The 19,346-nt window shown below is 42.3% G+C and overlaps 1 protein-coding gene across 1 annotated transcript in view; it reads left to right on the top strand.

The window, feature by feature from the left end:
• The first annotated feature begins 3,346 nt into the window (after positions 1 to 3,346).
• Positions 3,347 to 19,346, top strand: part of KCNMA1 (potassium calcium-activated channel subfamily M alpha 1) — a 550,733-nt gene continuing 534,733 nt past the window's right edge. The window contains exon 1 of the mRNA XM_056531312.1: positions 3,347 to 4,566. Coding sequence (XP_056387287.1) covers positions 4,273 to 4,566 — 294 coding nt within the window. The 5' untranslated portion in view covers positions 3,347 to 4,272. The remainder of the gene's footprint in view (positions 4,567 to 19,346) is intronic.

Below are 19,346 nucleotides of genomic sequence, written 5' to 3'. Positions count from 1 at the left end.
GGGGGGCAAACCTCCAACTGTTGCAAAATTTTACTTTTGCAACAGCTGGAGACATACTGGTTGGAAAACCTTGAGTTAGGTTCTGTTACCTAACACAGTTTTTTCCAACAAGTGTGTCTCCAGCTGTTGCAAAACTACAACTCCCAGCATGTACTGATCGCCGAAGGGCATGCTGGGAGATATGCAACAGCTGGAGGCACGTAACTAAAACTCCCAGTATGCCGAAACTGGCAAGATTTAGAGGGCCACAGTTTAGGAACAACCGCATAGTGATTTCCAAACTGTGGCCCTCCAGATGTTGCAAAACTACAAATCTCAGCATGCCCAGAGAGCAAACTGCTGTTTGGGCATGCTGGGAGTTGTAGTTTTGCAAGATCTAGAGGGCCACAGTTTAGAGACCACTGCACAGTGATCACAAAACGGTAGCCCTCCAAATATTGTAAAACTACAAATCTCAGCATGCCCAAACAGCAAACAGCTGTCTGGGCATGCTAATAGTTGTAGTTTTGCAACATCTGGAGGGCTACAGTTTAGAGACCACTGTATAGTGGTCTCCAAACTGTAGCCCCTAGATGTTGCTAGCAACCGCACCAGGGAAAGGATCGCCACCGATCGCCACCGGTAAGTGACCTCCGGCGTCGGTCCCAGCATTGTTCCCCAGCTCTGCCCGGACTACAGTGGGTGGGCAGAGCGGGGGGTACCGAACTTTAACCCCCACCCCCACCCCTGATCTGCTATTGGTCGGTCGCTTCTGAGCTCCACCTCACTCCTCTCCCTTCAGGGGGATTGGGGGTGTCTTGGACAGCCCCGATCCCCCTTATTTTCTAGGTCACCGAGTCAGGGACCGGAATTCCCATGGGCGTACAAGTACACCCTGGGTCCTTAAAGGGGTTCTCCGGTGCTCACACATCTTTTCCCTATCCAAAGGATAGGGGATAAGATGCCTGATCGCGGGAGTCCCCCCGCTGGGGACCCCCGGGATCTTGCACGCGACACCCCGTTTGTAATCAGTCCCCGGAGCGTGTTCGCTCCGGGTCTGATTACAGGCGACCACTGGGCCAGCGGCATGTGACGTCACGCTCCGCCCCTCAATGCAAGCCTGTGGAAGGGGGCGTGACAGCTATCACCCCAGCGGCGGGACTCCCGCGATCACGCATCTTATCGCCTATCCTTTGGATAGGGGAAAAGATGTGTAAGCACCGAAGAACCCCTTTAAGTCCCAGGGAGCAAGGGCATACCTGTACGCCTTGTGTCCTAGATGGGTTAAAATATGTGTATATTTTTGTCCCTGCAGCTATTGCCTGTGTATCTCTGTAAAGAGACCAAATATAGGAAGTGTTGGTGGAAAGCAGGGCTCTGTGCACTGAGGACAAGCAGGATTCTGTGCACTGAGGACAAGCAGGGTTCTGTGCACTAAAGACAAGCAGGGCTCTGTACATTGCGGACAAGCAGGGCTCTGTACACTGAGGACAAGCAGGGCTCTGTAAACTGAGGACAAGCATGGCTCTGTACACTGAGGACAAGCAGGGGTTTGTGCACTAAGGACAAATGGGGCTCTGTGCAATGAGGACAAGCAGGGCTCTGTGCAGTGAGGACAAGCAGGGATCTGTGCAGTGAGGACAAGCAGGACTCTGCATTGAGGACAAGCAGGGCTCTGTACAGTGAGGACAAGCAGGGCTCTGTACACTGAGGACAAGCAGGGCTCTGTACACTGAGGACAAGCATGGCTCTGTACACTGAGGACAAGCATGGGTTTGTGCACTAAGGACAAACAGGGCTCTGTGCAATGAGGACAAGCAGGGCTCTGTGCAGTGAGGACAAGCAGGGATCTGTGCAGTGAGGACAAGCAGGAGTCTGTACACTGATGACAAGCAGGGCTCTGTACACTGAGGACAAGCAGGGGTTTGTGCACTAAGGACAAACGGGGCTCTGTGCAATGAGGACAAGCAGGGCTCTGTGCAGTGAGGACAAGCAGGGATCTGTGCAGTGAGGACAAGCAGGACTTTGCACTGAGGACAAGCAGGGCTCTGTACAGTGAGGACAAGCAGGGCTCTGTACACTGAGGACAAGCAGGGCTCTGTACACTGAGGACAAGCATGGCTCTGTACACTGAGGACAAGCAGGGCTCTGTGCAGTGAGGACAAGCATCGCTCTGTCCACTGAGGACAAGCAGGGCTCTGTGGACTGATGACAAGCAGGGCTCTGTACACTGAGGACAAGCTGGACTCTGTACACTGAGGACAAGCAGGGCTCTGTACACTGAGGACAAGCAGGGCTCTGTACACTGAGGACAAGCAGGGCTCTGTACAGTGAAGACAAGCAGGGTTCTGTGCACTGAGGACTAGTGTTGCTCGCGAATATTCGCAATGCGAATTTTATTTGTGAATACCGCATTTTCGCGAATTCGCGAATATTCGCGAATATAGCACTATATATTCGTAATTACGAATATTCATTTTTTTTTTGTTTTTTTTCACAGTACACATCACAGTGATCATCCCTCTCTGCTTCCAGCTTGTGTGGTATAAAGAAGGCTCTAATACTACTGTGTGAGACAGGCGTGCAAATTTTCACATATGCGAAAATGTGCATATGCTCATTTTCGCATATGCAAATTTTCACTTATGTTAATTTTTGTATATGCTAATTTTTGCATATGCGAAAATAAAACGCGAATATTATGAATATGCGAATTTTGCGAATATATGACGAATATTCGTCCATATATTCGCAAAATATTGCGAATTCGAATATGGCTTATGCCGCTCAACACTACTGAGGACAAGCAAGGCTCTGTGCACTGAGAACAAGAAGGGCTCCGTACACTGAGGACAAGCAGGCCCCTGGCTCACACAGCAGGAGGATTGATGAGCCAGGAGCCTGCACACAGTGCTGCTTGTCCTACCCACACTTCATGTATTAGGTCTCCTCACAGAGAACAAAATGTAATTTCCAAAGGATATTTCCCTTATGCATTTGACTAAGTTCCCAAGTGACACGTTTCTAGCTGTCTGTCAAACATTAACAATCTCCCTATGTGTTAATAATAGCAAGGCATAAAGGAAGCACTGATGCACAGTATACATGACATTAACAAGGGAGTTGTATGTTGGAATGCCCAGAAAAATAATAACCTATTAGCAGTTCACTACATCATAGGCTATCCACATTCCTGGTATGTGTCCAAGAGGGCATCTCTGGCACAAGGTGTCTCGATCTAGAATTGTCATGGCCTTTTGGGCTGCCAGGTGGTGTCATGATAGTATTTGCAATGCAGACATGTTGGATTATGAGAACACTAACCTGGTGTTGACTCCTCCTTGCTACCTGTTAGTTTGCCCTTCCTCCATCTTTCTCTACTCCACAACTGATGTTATGGGGCATCCGCTTTATCTCTCTCTACGATGAAAAGTGACATGACAGAAGCAACAGCACTGATGGAAAAGAAGGAGGAGGATAACAAGTGATCAGATGGGAGGATTACAGTGCTGAACAGTCGGAGGAGAAAAAAAGGAAAAGGGAAGGTAGGAGGGGTGAATAGCCAGCAGGCTGGCAGGCATCGTATAGAGGGAAACACACTACGGAGGAGATAAGGAAAACACCGTAATCTCCATACAAGTCCAGTCGGGCAGAAGGAAAGGTTGAAGACATTATGATGATCTAAACCAATCTTATTGATCAGAAGACCTCAAGAGCTTAGAAATCACCTTCATTGCATGCAATTCTAATGGCTTTACACAGTGCGGCTGCAGGAGAACCGAGGAGCCGATGCTCGCAGTAAGAGAGGCTGCCTATGAATAACAATCAAAACAGCAATTGCCCTATTTAGACTGAAATAGAGGCTGATTTGTTACTGATATGTTTCTCTTTTATAATAATGTACGCTTCTCAAATGCAAAACAATGAGTTTATGTCATAGATCTTCCTGGCAGCATTCCTCGGTGTTCCATTTAGATGCCATGCTGATTTTTACATAAGGAAAACAAGAATCACCCACACAGAGTACCAAGCATCAGGGAGAAATGATGGACTGGGTTGGATCTATTCATGCTTCCTATTGATGGAAGGACTATGACAGCGTTGTAGAAGGTGCTGGGGTTGCCTTGCTCTTGAAGACAACAAACAGAACCAAGATAGTTCCTGTTTTATGCAGAAGAGGCAGTCAGAGAAGGCCCCATCATTTATTTGACCTGCCCCTTTCCTTTGCAACATGGCTAGCGCAGGAATTTGGGGGATGAGACATATGTGGCTTTCAGGGTTTCCTGGGTCCTTATGTTAGCAATGGCAAGTGCTAACAAATCCCAAAGCAACTTCAGTAGCATTGGCTTAACCATGAGTGCTATCAACAACAACCTGCATCTAAACTCTGTTCTTGCACCCAGAGGGGACTCTGCCCTCATAATTCCAGTCACCGTGGAGGTACCATGCGACAGTCGGGGACAGCGCATGTGGTGGGCATTCCTGGCCTCTTCAATGGTAACCTTTTTTGGGGGCCTTTTCATAATTTTGGTATGGAGGACCCTTAAATATCTTTGGACAGTCTGCTGCCACTGTGGCAAGAATAAGGTAATCATATTTGCATGGAATTATTATGGAACTGTGCATGGAATTTAATTCGGGTTAACTGGCTAAATGTAAATGCTAAGAAGTGCATTAAGCACAGAATATTAATAAAAGTAATATAGGTTAGGAGAATGCTATACTCAACTCCAAGTTATATAGTTTTGAAAGACTGTGGTTGCATAGGATGTTAAGTATAAACATTCATTTAAGTGGAAAATTTAAGTAAAGTATTTGGTTCTTTAGTAATAACTGGATGCCATTGGCATGAAGGACGGGCTCTTCTACTGTTTTCACATTCCTACTAAAATTAAAGGTAGTCATTCTGTAAATAATTTTATACAGAAATACTGCCTTTATACTCTGAATATGACAGAAATACTGCCTTTATACTCTGAATATGACAGAAATACTGCCTTTATACTCTGAATATGACATCACATTGCAGTATGGTCCCCTCAAACATCAGGTCACCTTCACTGTAGAGTCTGTTATCAGCCTTGTCAATTAAACTTTACCCTTCAATCTGAAGAAATTTTGCCCTTAGAATGGAACCAAATGTTTTATATTGATCCCCATTCCAGTGCTCAAAACTTTTATCTACATAATTATATTATTTTTCTTTTCTCTGGCATAAGATGATATTAAATATATTGTTCTTGTTCCTATGGTTATAGTAAGACCAAATATGTATATTTCATCTATCAAAATGGTGACATATGCCTAATAAATCATAGTTACGCCATATTTATGTCCTGTTTCTTTGTGTGTGCTTTATTACTTTTTTTAAACTTCTTTTCACATATTTGATGTAACATTTAGTATTATCAGACAGTTGTCTAGCTAGAGCTTAACTTAACTCCATAGAACACCTTATGGAGGTTTCTACAGTAGTCAAAGGGACAAAAGGTCTTGGACATCTAGATCAGTATTAAAGCGTTCCTGTCAGTTTAAAAAAATAAAACATAATAATATGTTACTCAGTACTTAATCTTAACCATGTACATCTAGTTTTTATGTCTCTCTATCACCTATATTTATAAGAACACCTCTAAAAAATACCTTATCCCTCTTTTCATTAGCTCACGGGAAGGGGGGGTGTCCCTCCTTGTGGTGGTGGAAGGTGATTGGTGTGTCTGCTCATGCAGCCTTGTCCATGAATCATCTCTTGTCCACGACTCATGGACAAGCCTGATGCATTTGCAGGACGGTTAGTGTCCTAGTAGGTATGGGGACCCCTATTGGTGGGATTTCCAGGAGTCGTTTCTTTTATTAAAAATTCTAACATTTTTAAACAACCATATCGTAAAAGGTCTTTAATTTTCATCAGTAACAACATTTAAAACGTTTTTGGATCTGACAGTGCCCATTTAACCATTTACAATGAAAATGTCAAACATGAACTTAAAAAGCCAGCTCTATTTCCTGTTAAAGCACTGTGTCCTTGGCTGTCTGGGCATGCTGGGAGTTGCAGTTTTGTAGCAGCTGGAGACACTCTGTTTGGAAAACACTCTGTTAAGGCCATTCAAATGTTATTTTCATGCCCCCCATGATCGCAGGATATAACATACTAGACTCGTTATTTACTTATTTAGTTATTTTAGTTAATTACAAAGGGTCAACATATTCCATAGAGCTGTACAGTGATTGTCGTCACTCACTATTCTCATTGGGGGTCCATATTCTGAATTCCAAATGAAACTATCAGTATCTTTTCAGAAAAACATCCATGCAGATGTTGTCCTTGGTCGGATTTGAACCCATGATTCCAGAGCTACAAGGCGACATGTATTTCCCTACTCCTTAATGGCAAAAGAGTTATCTGTCTTCTTTTCTAATATAATTTTAAATATCAATAGCATAGTGGATTTTTTTATTTGAATTTTGTATACAGATGTAGGTACATGAAATAAGGATATTAACTAGATTAAAGATAAAGCTTTTGGAAGATCATTGTTGCGTAGGTTGCACCATTTAAGGTTTTCTTTAAATAATTCATGTGGGTAAAATAATCTAGGCATGTTCATTTAATGATGAGGCATGTTGTTTTGTTATGACATAATCAGTTTTACATTAACTGATAGGATTCCCTTGTTGATCACATGAAAACTGAAAAAATATATATGTAGTGTATATTGTTTTGAAAAATATTTATTTATGTTTATCTTATTTATTCATTCATGTATTTTTGTATGTAGCCTTTGTTTATTAAAGTATCCTTACCATAAGAGAACAAACATGCTTAAAGAGGTTACCCTAGAGGGACATTACACTTTAACTTTATACTTTTACCTAAGGCTTTGCTACGCAGTGCCAAAAAGATTGCAATGCTTGCATGTAAATCTTTTTCAATAAAAAAAAAATACATGGTAAATGTTTGGTAAAGGAATGGTTGGGGGAGGATGGGGTAGTGGAAAGAGCTCCCCTGCCATGTCCTCTGCAAGTAAGCATGTTGGAGGCAGTATCAGTACCAGTACAGGTAACTGCAACAGCCAGGTACTTCGTGGTAGTAGTAGCAGCAGCAAGCAAATGCTGCTCATGTCTTCCAGGGTTTGCGTAGTTTTGGAGAATAACATGGCCATTGTGGACTGGTTGGCTCATTCTTGGTCATCTCAGGAGGAGGAAGAGTCTAATGATTTAATCAGGTGTCAGTGCATTCCTCATTGTCTACAGTTACATGGTATGGTGGAAATGTCCTTTCATATCTGGTCTGTCCCAATATCTCTGTCTTTGCTTTTTCCCCTAGTGCAGAGCAGAAGGTTAGCATTAACCACAATGGTTAGTTGTGTAAGGACAGCCAACCTTTGGAGTATGTTGCAAAGGTGGTGGAGGTGGAAGCAGTGGCCGAGCATAGCACTATTAGGACTGTTGGTGGTAGGCGTGGTGATGAGATGGTAAGGCATCATGGTGGATATGCTAAGGGGGAGCAAGGAGTCCATGATCAGACATCAGGAGTTTATATTGAGAGAAGTGGTGGGGATAAGGAGGAGGAGTTTATGTCAGTGAATAAGAGTGGAACCGAGGTAGGGCCAGAACATCTGTCAAACCTACCAAACATAGCCATGTTGGTCTGATTAGCTCAGAAGCAGGTAATGGAAAGTTGCTGCATCTGTAGGCATGAGAAAAAAGCCTTCCAGAGGAAGGGCACAGTCGGGTGGTGGTGTAGCTCATTACGATATCCTACCATGTTAAACATTTTTCTATCGAACCAGATGCAGAGTACCAAGCACAGTGCCGTCTCTGGAAAAAAAGAAAAAAAAACAAGGCATGGCCAGAGTCTGAGTTTAGGAATTACAGCTCTACATAAGCACATGGAGCGGCATCACAAGTCCTGGCAAGTATCACTAGTCCACCACTGCCTGCTGTCCACTGGCTACTACTAGCACCAGTCCACCACTGCCTGCTGTCAGCTGGCTACTACTAGCACTAGTTCACCACTGCCTGCTGTCCGCTGGCTACTACTATGACTAGTCCACCACTGCCTGCTGTCCACTGGCTAATAGCACTAGTCCATCACTGCCTGCTGTCGGCTGGCTACTACTAGCGCTAGTTCACCACTGCCAACTATCCACTGGCTTCTACAATTACCACTAGTCCACCACCCTTGCTGCTGCTAATACCAGCGAGGCCTACATATACACAACCCATGATCCAAAAAAAAGAGATGATTTGTTTTTGCCGTTTTATACAAAAGTTGTTTCTTCTTCACCATTCCGAAACACCAATTCTGTTGCAACTCCCATTAACTGAGAATGTTTGATAATGTCTCAATATATAAAAAAAATTCTGCCTTTATTTTAGTGTTTAAAAGCATACAAAATCTGCTAGCGCAGTGTGTTTTTTTTTTTTTTTTTTTCAACAAGCTGTTAGTTACCATGGGTTACCAAATGCCATCAAAGCTTTGACATTAACTTAGCCTTAAAGGAGTTCTGTAGTGAAACGTAACTTATCCCCTATTCAAACTTCTGGGACCCCGCGATCTCCTGAACGGGACCCTCTCAGTCTGCTGGATGTATTCCATAGATATACATGGAGGGGGTGTGTTGGCCGTGGCTTCCTGCAGGCAGAATGGCCACTTCCGGCAGCCCCGTTTAGGAGATCACTGGTCCCAGCGGTCAGACCTTTGGATAGGGAATAAGTTAGGTTTCACTGCACAACTCATCTAAGACTACTATAAAACTACTTCAATACATTCCTAGGTAACCCTAGTAGAGTTTTCTGTGGCTTAATAGCTCTTAGGAAGTGTTTTACACATGTTTTTAGGCTTAATGCATTGCTGGTTTGCGTAGAACCTGTCCCCATGAACCAAACTTTTTTTTTTTTTAAAGCTCCCTCAACTCTCATTAACACTGCACTGGTTACATGCTTGTAGCAATAATTGTATGAAGGTGACCATCAGATCCTTGGCAATAGCTTTTCCAAATGCCAAGCATTCATTGGTGGTTTATGGAGATTTTACGTAAATAAAGGGTAAATACACTGCTCAAAAAAATAAAGGGAACACTAAGATAACACATCCTTGATCTGAATGAATGAATGAACTAATCGTTTGAAATACTTTCGTCTTTACATTGAATGTGTTGACAACAAAATCACACATAAATGATCAATGAAAATTAAATTTATTAACCAATGGAGTTCTAGATATGGAGTCACACTCAAAATCAAAATGAAAAACCACACTATAGGCTGATTCAACTTTGATGTAATGTCCTTAAAACAAGTCAAAATGAGGCTCAGTAGTGTGTGTGACCTCCACGTGCCCATATGACCTCCCTACAATGCCTGGGCATGCTCCTGATGAGGTGGCAGATGGTCTCCTGAGGGATATCCTCCCAGACCTGGACTAAACCTGGAGCGAGATATGATGTCCCAGATTTTCTCAATCAGATTAAGGTCTGGGGAACGGACGGGCCAGTCCATAGCATCAATGCCTTCCTCTTGCAGGAACTGCTGACACACTCCAGCCATTGTCTAGCATTGTCATTCATTAGGAGGAACCCAGGGCCAACCGCACCAGCATTTGGTCTCACAAGGGGTTGGAGGATCTCATCTCGGTACCTAATGGCAGTAAGGCTACCTCTGGCAAGCACATGGAGGGCTGTGCGGCCCCTCAAAGAAAAGCCACCCCACACCATTGCTAACCCACCGCCAAACCGTTTATGCTGAAGGATGTTGCAGGCAGCAGAACGTTCTCCACGGCATCTCCAGACTCTGTCACTTCTGTCACATGTGCTCAGTGTGAACCTGTTTTCATCTGTGAAGAGCACAGGGCGCCAGTGGCAAATTTGCCAATCTTGGTGTTCTCTGGCAAATGCCAAATGTCCTGCACGGTGTTGGGCTGTAAGCACAAACCCCACCTGAGGATGTTAGGCCCACATACCAAACTCATGGAGTCTGTTTCTGACTGTTTGAGTGAACACATGCAAATTTGTGGCCTGCTGAAGGTCATTTTGCAGGGCTCTGGCAGTGCTCCTCCTTGCACAAAGGCAGAGGTAGTGGTCCTGCTGCTGGGTTGTTGCCCTCATACGGCCACCTCCACGTTTCCTGATGTACTAGCCTGTCTCCTGGAAGCGCCTCCATGCTTTGTACATTACACTGACAGACGCAGCAAACCTTCTTGCCACAGCTCGCACTGATGTGCCATCCTGGATGAGCTGCACTACCTCAGCCACTTGTGTGGGTTGTAGACTCCGTCTCATGCTACCACTAGAGTGAAAGCACCGCCAGCATTCAAAAGTGGACAAAACATCAGCCAGGAAGTATAGGGACTGAGAAGTGGTCTGTGGTCACCACCTGCAGAACCACTCCTTTATTGGGGGTGTCTTGCTAATTGCCTATTATTTCCACCTGTTGTCTGTTCCATTTGCACAACAGCATGTGAAATTCATTGTCAATCAGTGATGCTTCTTGAGTGGACAGCTTGATTTTACAGAAGTGTGATTGACTTGGAGTTACATTGTGTTGTTTAACCCCTTAAGGACACATGATGTACTGGAACGTCATGTGTCCACTCCCGATCTATAACGCGGGGCCACGGCGTGGCCCCGCGTCATAGCGGTTCGGGCCCGGCCTCTAACAACGGCCGGGACCCGTGGCTAATAGCGCGCGGCATTGATCGCTGTGCCGCGCGCTATTAACCCTTTAGACGCGGCGTTCAAAGTTGAACGCCGCGTCTAAAGTGAAACCGAAAGCATGCCGGCTAGCTCAGTGGGCTGTTCGGGATAGCCGCGGTGAAATCGCGGCATCCCGAACAGCTGACAGGACAGCGGGAGGGCCCCTACCTGCCTCCTCGCTGTCCGATCGCCGAATGACTGCTCAGTGCCTGAGATCCAGGCATGAGCAGTCATGCGGCAGAATCATCGATCACTGGTTTCTTATGAGAAACCAGTGATCAATGTAAAAGATCAGTGTGTGCAGTGTTATAGGTCCCTATGGGACCTATAACACTGCAAAAAAAAAGTGCAAAAAAAAGTGAATAAACATCATTTAACCCCTTCCCTATTAAAAGTTTGAATCACCCCCCTTTTCCCATAAAAGAAAAAACACAGTGTAAATAAAAATAAAAATAAACATAAATGGTATCGCCGCGTGCGGAAATGTCCGAATTATAAAAATATATCGTTAATTAAACCGCACGGTCAATGGCGTGCGCGCAAAAAAATTCCAAAGTCCAAAATAGTGCATTTTTGGTCACTTTTTATATCATGAAAAAATGAATAAAAAGCGATCAATAAGTCCTATCAATGCAAAAATGGTACCGTTAAAAACTTCAGATCACGGCGCAAAAAATGAGCCCTCATACCGCCCCATACACGGAAAAATAAAAAAGTTATAGGGGTCAGAAGATGACAATTTTAAACGTATTAATTTTCCTGCATGTAGTTATGATTTTTTCCAGAAGTCCGACAAAATCAAACCTATATAAGTAGGGTATCATTTTAATCGTATGGACCTACAGAATACATATCAGGTGTCATTTTTACCGAAAAATGTACTACGTAGAAACGGAAGCCCCCAAAAGTTACAAAACAGCGTTTTTTTTTAAATTTTGTCGCACAATGATTTTTTTTCCCGCTTCACCATAGATTTTTGGGCAAAATGACTGACGTCATTACAAAGTAGAATTGGTGGCGCAAAAAATAAGCCATCATATGGATTTTTAGGTGTAAATTTGAAAGAGTTATGATTTTTTAAAGGCAAGGAGCAAAAAACGAAAATGCAAAAACGGAAAAACCTCCGGTCCTTAAGGGGTTAAGTGTTCCCTTTTTTTTTTTTTTGAGCTTTTTTTTGAGCTTTTGAAAAACAAACAAAATATTTAGTATGCTGCTACAGTAAGAAGACTAGGAGGAGAAACAAACAAAAATAATGTATATTAGAGTAAAATTTTTTATTTTTTTCATTTGATACCTAAAAAGCTAACTTTTTAAAATAGATAGTCCCTTATATGGAGTAAATGTTTTCTTTTTATCAATAAAAGCCTATGGTCTTACGAAGTGCATGTATGGTCTAACTTACTAGGAATTAATAGTTAATAGTTCATGTGACAGTATTTACTAATACAGACATTTCAAGAGTTGACAGGTTCACTTTAAATTCTTTTGTAGGGGATAAAGCTATCATAAAAAAAATAAAAAATAAAAAAAAAACTCTACTATTCTGCCTTGAACTCCATTCATCCTAACTGTGCCCCACCCTGGCGGATCAGCACTTCATGCGTTTATCTCAACACCACTATTGCCAGTGAATGATTGAGCGGGGACTTCTTACATGTCAAATCAGGAAACACATCTTGGACCAGGCATTGTTGGGATAGAAGTGGTGGGGGATCCTTGCCTTAATGCTATGGACATTGATTTTTTTTTATTTTTTTATTGTTGATTTGCTTTCCTGAATGTAAAGTGAAACCACTTTCTAAATAGTATCAGACAGCCCATGGGAGAATGTGGCCACCAGTGCTTCATGATTCCAGTTCGCCTCTGCTGAGTATGGAACTCAATTGACTCGCCCACAGTTCATGTACCCTGTTTAATGGACATGAGCTGCTTAACCGCAGAGGTAGTCAGAGAGGTCAAATATCCATTTAAAGGACACAACAAACTCTCTGTAGTCACAGATAATACGTTTATTAGTCTCCTAAAGAGGATTCGCCCAGGCTAAAACCTTATCAGTAAGGAGGGAGATCGGGAATCCTAGTGGAGTGGAGGTGGCTGCCAGTTGAGGCATTGGAGGCTCTAGGTGAGATGAATAATTCAAATGAGTCTGTATTGCATGTTCTTTTTGCTCAATTCTCTGATCCTGCAGATGATCCATCCTGGTGAAAATGTTAAAGGGGAATTCCGGCTTTATACATCTTATCCCCTATCCTTTGGATAGAGGATAAGATGTATAAAGCCAGAATACCCCTTTAAGTACTGGTGGTTTGCATACACAAGCCGGATTCCCTTATTCCCATAATTTTAATAAATCACACCTTTGATAAAAAAAAAAAAAAAATAATAAAACAATAAAGGAATCCAGGGACTTGGTTAATAATGTTGAGCGGCATAGGCCATATTCGAATTTGCGAATATTCCCGAATATATGGACGAATATTCGTCATATATTCGCTAAATTCGCAATATTCTCGTTTTATTTTTGCATATGCGAAAATTTGCGAATGAGGAAATTAACATATGCGAAAATTAGCATACACAAAAATTAGCATAAGCGAAAATTTGCATATGCGAAAATTCGCACGCCAGTCTCACACAGTAGTATTAGAGACTTCTTTACACCACACAAGCTGGAAGCAGAGAGGGATGATCACTGTGATGTGTACTGTGGGAAAAAAAATGAATATTCGCAATTACCAATATATAGTGCTATATTCGTGAATTTGCGAATATATGATATTCGCGAATAAAATTTGCATTGCGAATATGCGCGAGCAACACTATTGGTTAAACACAGCCATGGGTCAGGAGCCAAAGCTTAGGATTTAATGAGATCAGGGTACTAAAAAGCAGAGTAGTCAGAAGTGAGAACCAGGATCAGAAACCACAGTGGATGTCAACCAGGCCAGGGTCATACATGGAATCAAAATCAGGAACATGCTTGGAGATCAAAGACCATGCAAGGGTAAAGTAGATATGCAAATTATATCCCTCCTCCAAAAGCAAGGAACCTGTTCTGCTCTAATAGCTGAAAAAATGCTATTGCACATATGGAAACATGGTGCATTCGGCAAAATAGCAAGTTGATATATATTTTTTTACCTCTCATCTTTCCCACACCCTCATGATGAGAGGGTGGAACTGCTGTGCTGCTATTAGTTTAAAAACTACACTACCCATGATTCATCAGTTCCTTTCAGTCTGACAGTAGACATCATAGCTCCTCCTCTTCAGACCTCCCTAGTGTACTAAATCCCTCCCCCTGCCTCAATGCATATGTCCCTCCTATTTCAGCCTTCTTCTTGTCCCTCCTCCGGTTGCACTTTGATGTTTTCTTCCGGTGGCGTCTTGTTTTTGGGGCGTCATTGTTATTAATGTCACATAAAGAGTGATGTTTCCTATTCTATACATTGTAAGCAGTGAGAAAGCATCACATGACTAAAATGGGAAACATCACTGATCTGAGGGAAAAAAAACAAGGCAACGTGGTCACATAACCAGATTACAAAGCGCCAAAACTGAGGATCTTTTTGATGCAAAACAAATTAATAAGGTGCACTAAAAGTGATATTGAAATATACAGTGACATGGGCAAATATAGTTTTTAAAAACTGGTTTTAGTCTTTTATACAAATTTATGCAAAACTTGTCAAATAATGTGAGCAGTTTTATATATTCTAAATTTCATTAGAAATGTTTAATACATATTATGTATTTTTCATATGAACTGCAAGGCATTGCTTCCGATGGTGCATAGTAATACTCACTTCTGCAGTGTAATGACTCACAGAGACTCTCTGTTTATAATGCATTGGCCTCACCCTGCAGGTATATGGTACGAGCCTTTGGGTATTAACCCCCTCATGAATTTTTGTGTTTAAGATGGAACAATCTGTTCTCCCTCCCATCACCGTGACTTCCCATCACATCCAATCTTCGTAGAGACAGTTGCTAGGTAGCCCTGTTGTGTCATAGCTCTGCAATGAAAATCAACATATACGGTATATGGAAGGAAAACAGCCAGGCCTACACTAACACAGCAGGAATATGAAACACTGTAGTACTGTAGAGAATACAGAACATTGATCTTGCATATACTTTATAAGGATTCAATGTAAATCTGAAAAGATCTGTTGAAACAAATGGTTGGTGCATTTCAGAAATCTCTGCAATGTTGCTGCATTTGAAAGCCACCTGTCTATAAACTATGCCAATTTTCAAGCCTTGGCACTTACAGATAATTACAAAGAGCACTGCCTTCTATTCAATGTTACTATTCTACCATATTGACATTGTCCGAGGTATTTTGTTGGATATAGAACCTACAACTAATCACACAAAGTATATTGCACAATAAATGTTTTTCATAATTACATATACAAGAGAGCCCCCCCCCCCCACACTAAAATAACCCACAAATCCCAGAATAAACAGGTGAGGACTGTCCTACACACTCCAGCAACTAGATGTCCATATGATTATTGAAGCTTCCACATACATATAGCTGTGTGCTATACTTATAATGGGGTGACAAACTGTATTATAATTACCATTCAACACAAAACATATATGCAGCACACATGGTAGTCCAATATGTCAATCCTCTTCAATAATCACTGCACATATGCATGTAAGATCTCAAAAATCCCCCAGGTGCCTGATGTAGACATGTTGGTATTCCTGAGAGGAACCCCCATCCTGCAACTCAATGTTCTTTGTCAGGAAGCCTTGTTTTAGTGTGGGGAGTGCTCTCTTGTATATTCATTTATTTTTTATGTATTTTTCAATAAAAATTATAGTGCAATATACATTATGTGATTACGTGTGCTGTGGGTTCTATATTTGGTTTTTCTGATTGCACAGCAGTTCTTTTATTGCTGAGATTTTGTGTAGGTTATGAATTGATTTTGGGTTGTGATAAAATGTAACCCAAACTACCTTCCCTCGTTAGTACAAGGGAAAAATAAAAAAAACTTTATATCTTATTAGAGAAATGCCTTTCTCCATCTCTCTCTCTCTCAGGGATCAGGTCCTGCAGGGATGCATAGGAATGGTGTTTCTGCATTTTTTACACCTTAAAAAAAAATAGTTCCGATCAGTTTAAGCTTATAAGAGTTATAAAAAGAGCTGAGCTATCTTGAGACCCTCATTCCAGGGTCATAGCAAGGTTTTTGAGGGCCAAAAAATTACTGGGGGGATAAAGTCATCAGAATGTATACCCTCATATGTAACATTCTCCACTCTTTAGTCCAATGATGGGTGTCATCCTGCCAGTGACAGCTGCCTTATGAATGCAAGACAGCACTTCTCTGGGAGGGGGGTGGCCTCAGTTCATATAAGTTAGTGAATGGTGAGAGCCTTGGATTTGTAACAAGTTGAGCATCACCACCGGCTCAGCATCAACCAATGAGGTGAGTCTCCATCAGCAAACGTTACGTGATGCTGACAGAAGACCTGTCTCCTCATTGGATGATGCAGAGCTGTTTGCAATGCTCAGCTTCCTTCCTATGGGTGAGGGTAAGGCCGCCCAGCTCCTGGAGAAGTACTGCCCTATACCTTCATCAGGCAGCTGTCATAGTGTCACTAGTACCACCCCCTCCCTCACCACTGATGAGGTAGTCCAAAGTTGATGGCAGCCACCAACGTTATAATATTAATCCTGTCCTCTGATGCTGCCCCCTAGGCACCTAGGCCTTGTCGGACAGGGGATAAGGATAGGGGATAAGATGTCAGATTGTCGGGGTCCCGCTGCTGGGGACCCCCAGGATCTCGGCAGCAGCACCCACCTGTATGGATTCCACCTCACACCGGCAACGCTGGAGGCTTCGGATCCCGACCACAATGGTGGACGAGCCTGTTGTCACGATTCCACCCCGTGTGATGTCACGTCCCGCCCCCTCAATGCAAGTCTATGGGAGGTCCGTCATGCCCCCTCCCATAGACTTGCAATGAGGGGGCGGGGCGTGATGTCACACGGGGCAGAGTCGTGACATCACGCACGTCCGCCATTGTGGTCGGGATCTGAAGCCTCCAGCGTTGCCCGTGTGATGTGGAAGCCGTACAGGTGGGTGCTGCTGCTGAGATCCTGGGAGTCCCCAGCAGCAGGACCCCGGCGATCTGACATCTTATCCCCTATCCTTTGGATAGGGGATAAGATGTCTAGGGGTGCGGAGTACCCCTTTAAAGATATAGGGCTGCCTGTTATGCTGCCCAATTTTCCAAAATACTGTACTGCAGAAATATTTGTGCCATACAGAGAGGCCACTTGAAAAAAAAACTAGTATTAGTGTCCCCTACAGTAATAACTACCACATAAAGTGCCTTCAAAAATAACTGTGACATGCAAAGCCAATAGATCCCTTACAGTTATAATGCCCAATAAATTACCCCAAAAATACAGGGTGATTAAAAAAGATGGTTCAAAAGTTAAGGCCTGTAGTTAAAATAAAGAAGTGCAAAGTCTATAGCCCATTCATTTTTGTCCAGGATACTGTGACCGGCCACTACTACCTGGACATGTTAAGGAACTAGTTGATTCCATATAGATAGAGGAAAATCTGCCAAACGTAGAATAGTGCAATCTTCACATTTCCATTTGGCTGTTTGCCGTTACCTTATCAGAATGCTTGATCAATGTGTCAGAAACCAGTCATTAATGTTTAACACCCTGTGAGTTCTTTCTGTAGGGATACATCAAGGACTCAGTGTTTCTAGCCCTCACACCACAACCACATGATCTAAATGATAATGCATCACCAAAACAGTGGAGTCCAAATCTAAGGGTATGCTGGCACAAGTCTGAACAGAACTGGACTACTGCCAAGACATCTGCTGTGTCACCAATGGAAATCACTTTTGTAGTGGATATTAATACCATCCTCTAATATTGTGTCCCATCAGCCATAACATTAATGCCACCTTCTAATATCGTGTTTCATCACCCATAAAATTAATAACACTGCTCAATATTGGGACCCAGGAGCTACAATATTGATACAACTGCCTAATATTATGTCCCATCAGCCATAACATTAAAAACCACTGCCTAATTTTTTGTCTCTAGGTTGAACTCGACGGCCTCTCGTCTTTCTTCAACCTTACATACAGTTACTATGTGTCCCTTTGGAGCATTCTGAGTTTTGTTTTCTTGTATCACCCCCAATAGTATACATCGCAACCAGGTATTGTTCCAAATGTAAGTAAAAGAAATATATCCAAGCTGTATAAACATAGCATTTTCCAACAGTCAATCCCCCTATTTCTCACCTTAGACACCCTTAAAAGTAACATAGCTGTGTATGTAAGGGGTCTTGAATTATTGTAGAGGGGAATCTAACACAGATCATTTATAATATCGTACCTTGCATACCGTTAATACCACCGCCTAACATTGTCTCTCATAAGCCACAAGATTAATTACACCTCCTAACATTGTGCTTCTCAGCCATAACATTAATACTGTCTCCTAATATTGTGTCCCATAAGCCATAACATTAATACCACATTCTAATATTGTGTTCCATGATCCATAAAATTAACCCCTTAAGGATGCAGGGTTTTTCGTTTTTTTCATTTTCATTTTTTCCTCATCACCTTCTAAAAATCATAATGCTTTCAATTCTGCACCGAAATTCCATATTATGGCAAATTTTTGCACCACCAATTCTACTTTGCAGTGACATTAGTCATTTTACCAAAATATCCACGGCGAAGTGGAGAAAAAATTAATTGTGCGACAAAATTAAAGAAAAATGCAATTTTGTAAATTTTGGGGCTCCCGTTTCTATGCAGTACATTTTTTGGTAAAAATTACATCTTACCTTTATTCTGTAGGTCCATATGTTTAAAATGTTACCCTGCTATTTAGGTTAGATTTTTTATAACATCTAAAAAAAAAATCATAACTACATGCAGGAAAATGTATAGGTTTAACATTGTCATTTTCTGACCCCTATAACTTTAAATTTTTCCGCGTATGGGCCGGTATGAGGGCAAATTTTTTGCACCTTGATCTGAAATTTTTATCGGTTCCATATTTATATTGATCAGACTTTTTGATCACTTTTGAAGTGCTTTAGGTACTGTATACATGACAAAGATTCTGAAAAATATTACCCCCAATAATATACATTGCAACCAGGTATTGTTCCAAATGTGAGTAAAAGAAATGTATTCAATCATAATAATATTACCAAGATATAAACTAACAGAAAATACTATATTGATGATGTCATATAATTATAATACATAAATAATTCCATTTATTATTATCAGTGACAGTAATATTAATAACAGGACGTGTATGAGTCCATAGTAAATACTATTGTAGAAGTATTATAGGCTTCTGAGTCAAAGTATTTACACAAACCAGTGGCGGATCCAGGGGGGGGGGGGGTCAACGAGATTGCTGCCCCTCCCGATACTATATTAGTGATGAGCGGGAGCTGTCAGCCCCGGCTGCACTGTCCTCTCACCTGCAGCGTGCGAACCGCTGGGACCCCATTCTCTGCAGGACCCCATTCTCTGCAGGACACAATTCTCTGCAGGACACCATTCTCTGCAGGACACCATTCTCTGCGGGCCGCGCGGGCTGCCTGTCAGTGCTGAGAATGCTCCGGTCTCAGCATCATT

The sequence above is a fragment of the Hyla sarda genome, chromosome 7, assembly GCF_029499605.1.
Source record: "Hyla sarda isolate aHylSar1 chromosome 7, aHylSar1.hap1, whole genome shotgun sequence".
NCBI classification, from domain to species: domain Eukaryota; kingdom Metazoa; phylum Chordata; class Amphibia; order Anura; family Hylidae; genus Hyla; species Hyla sarda.
The sequence above is the reverse complement of the archived record's forward strand: the minus strand, read 5'-3'. Positions and strand labels throughout refer to the sequence as shown.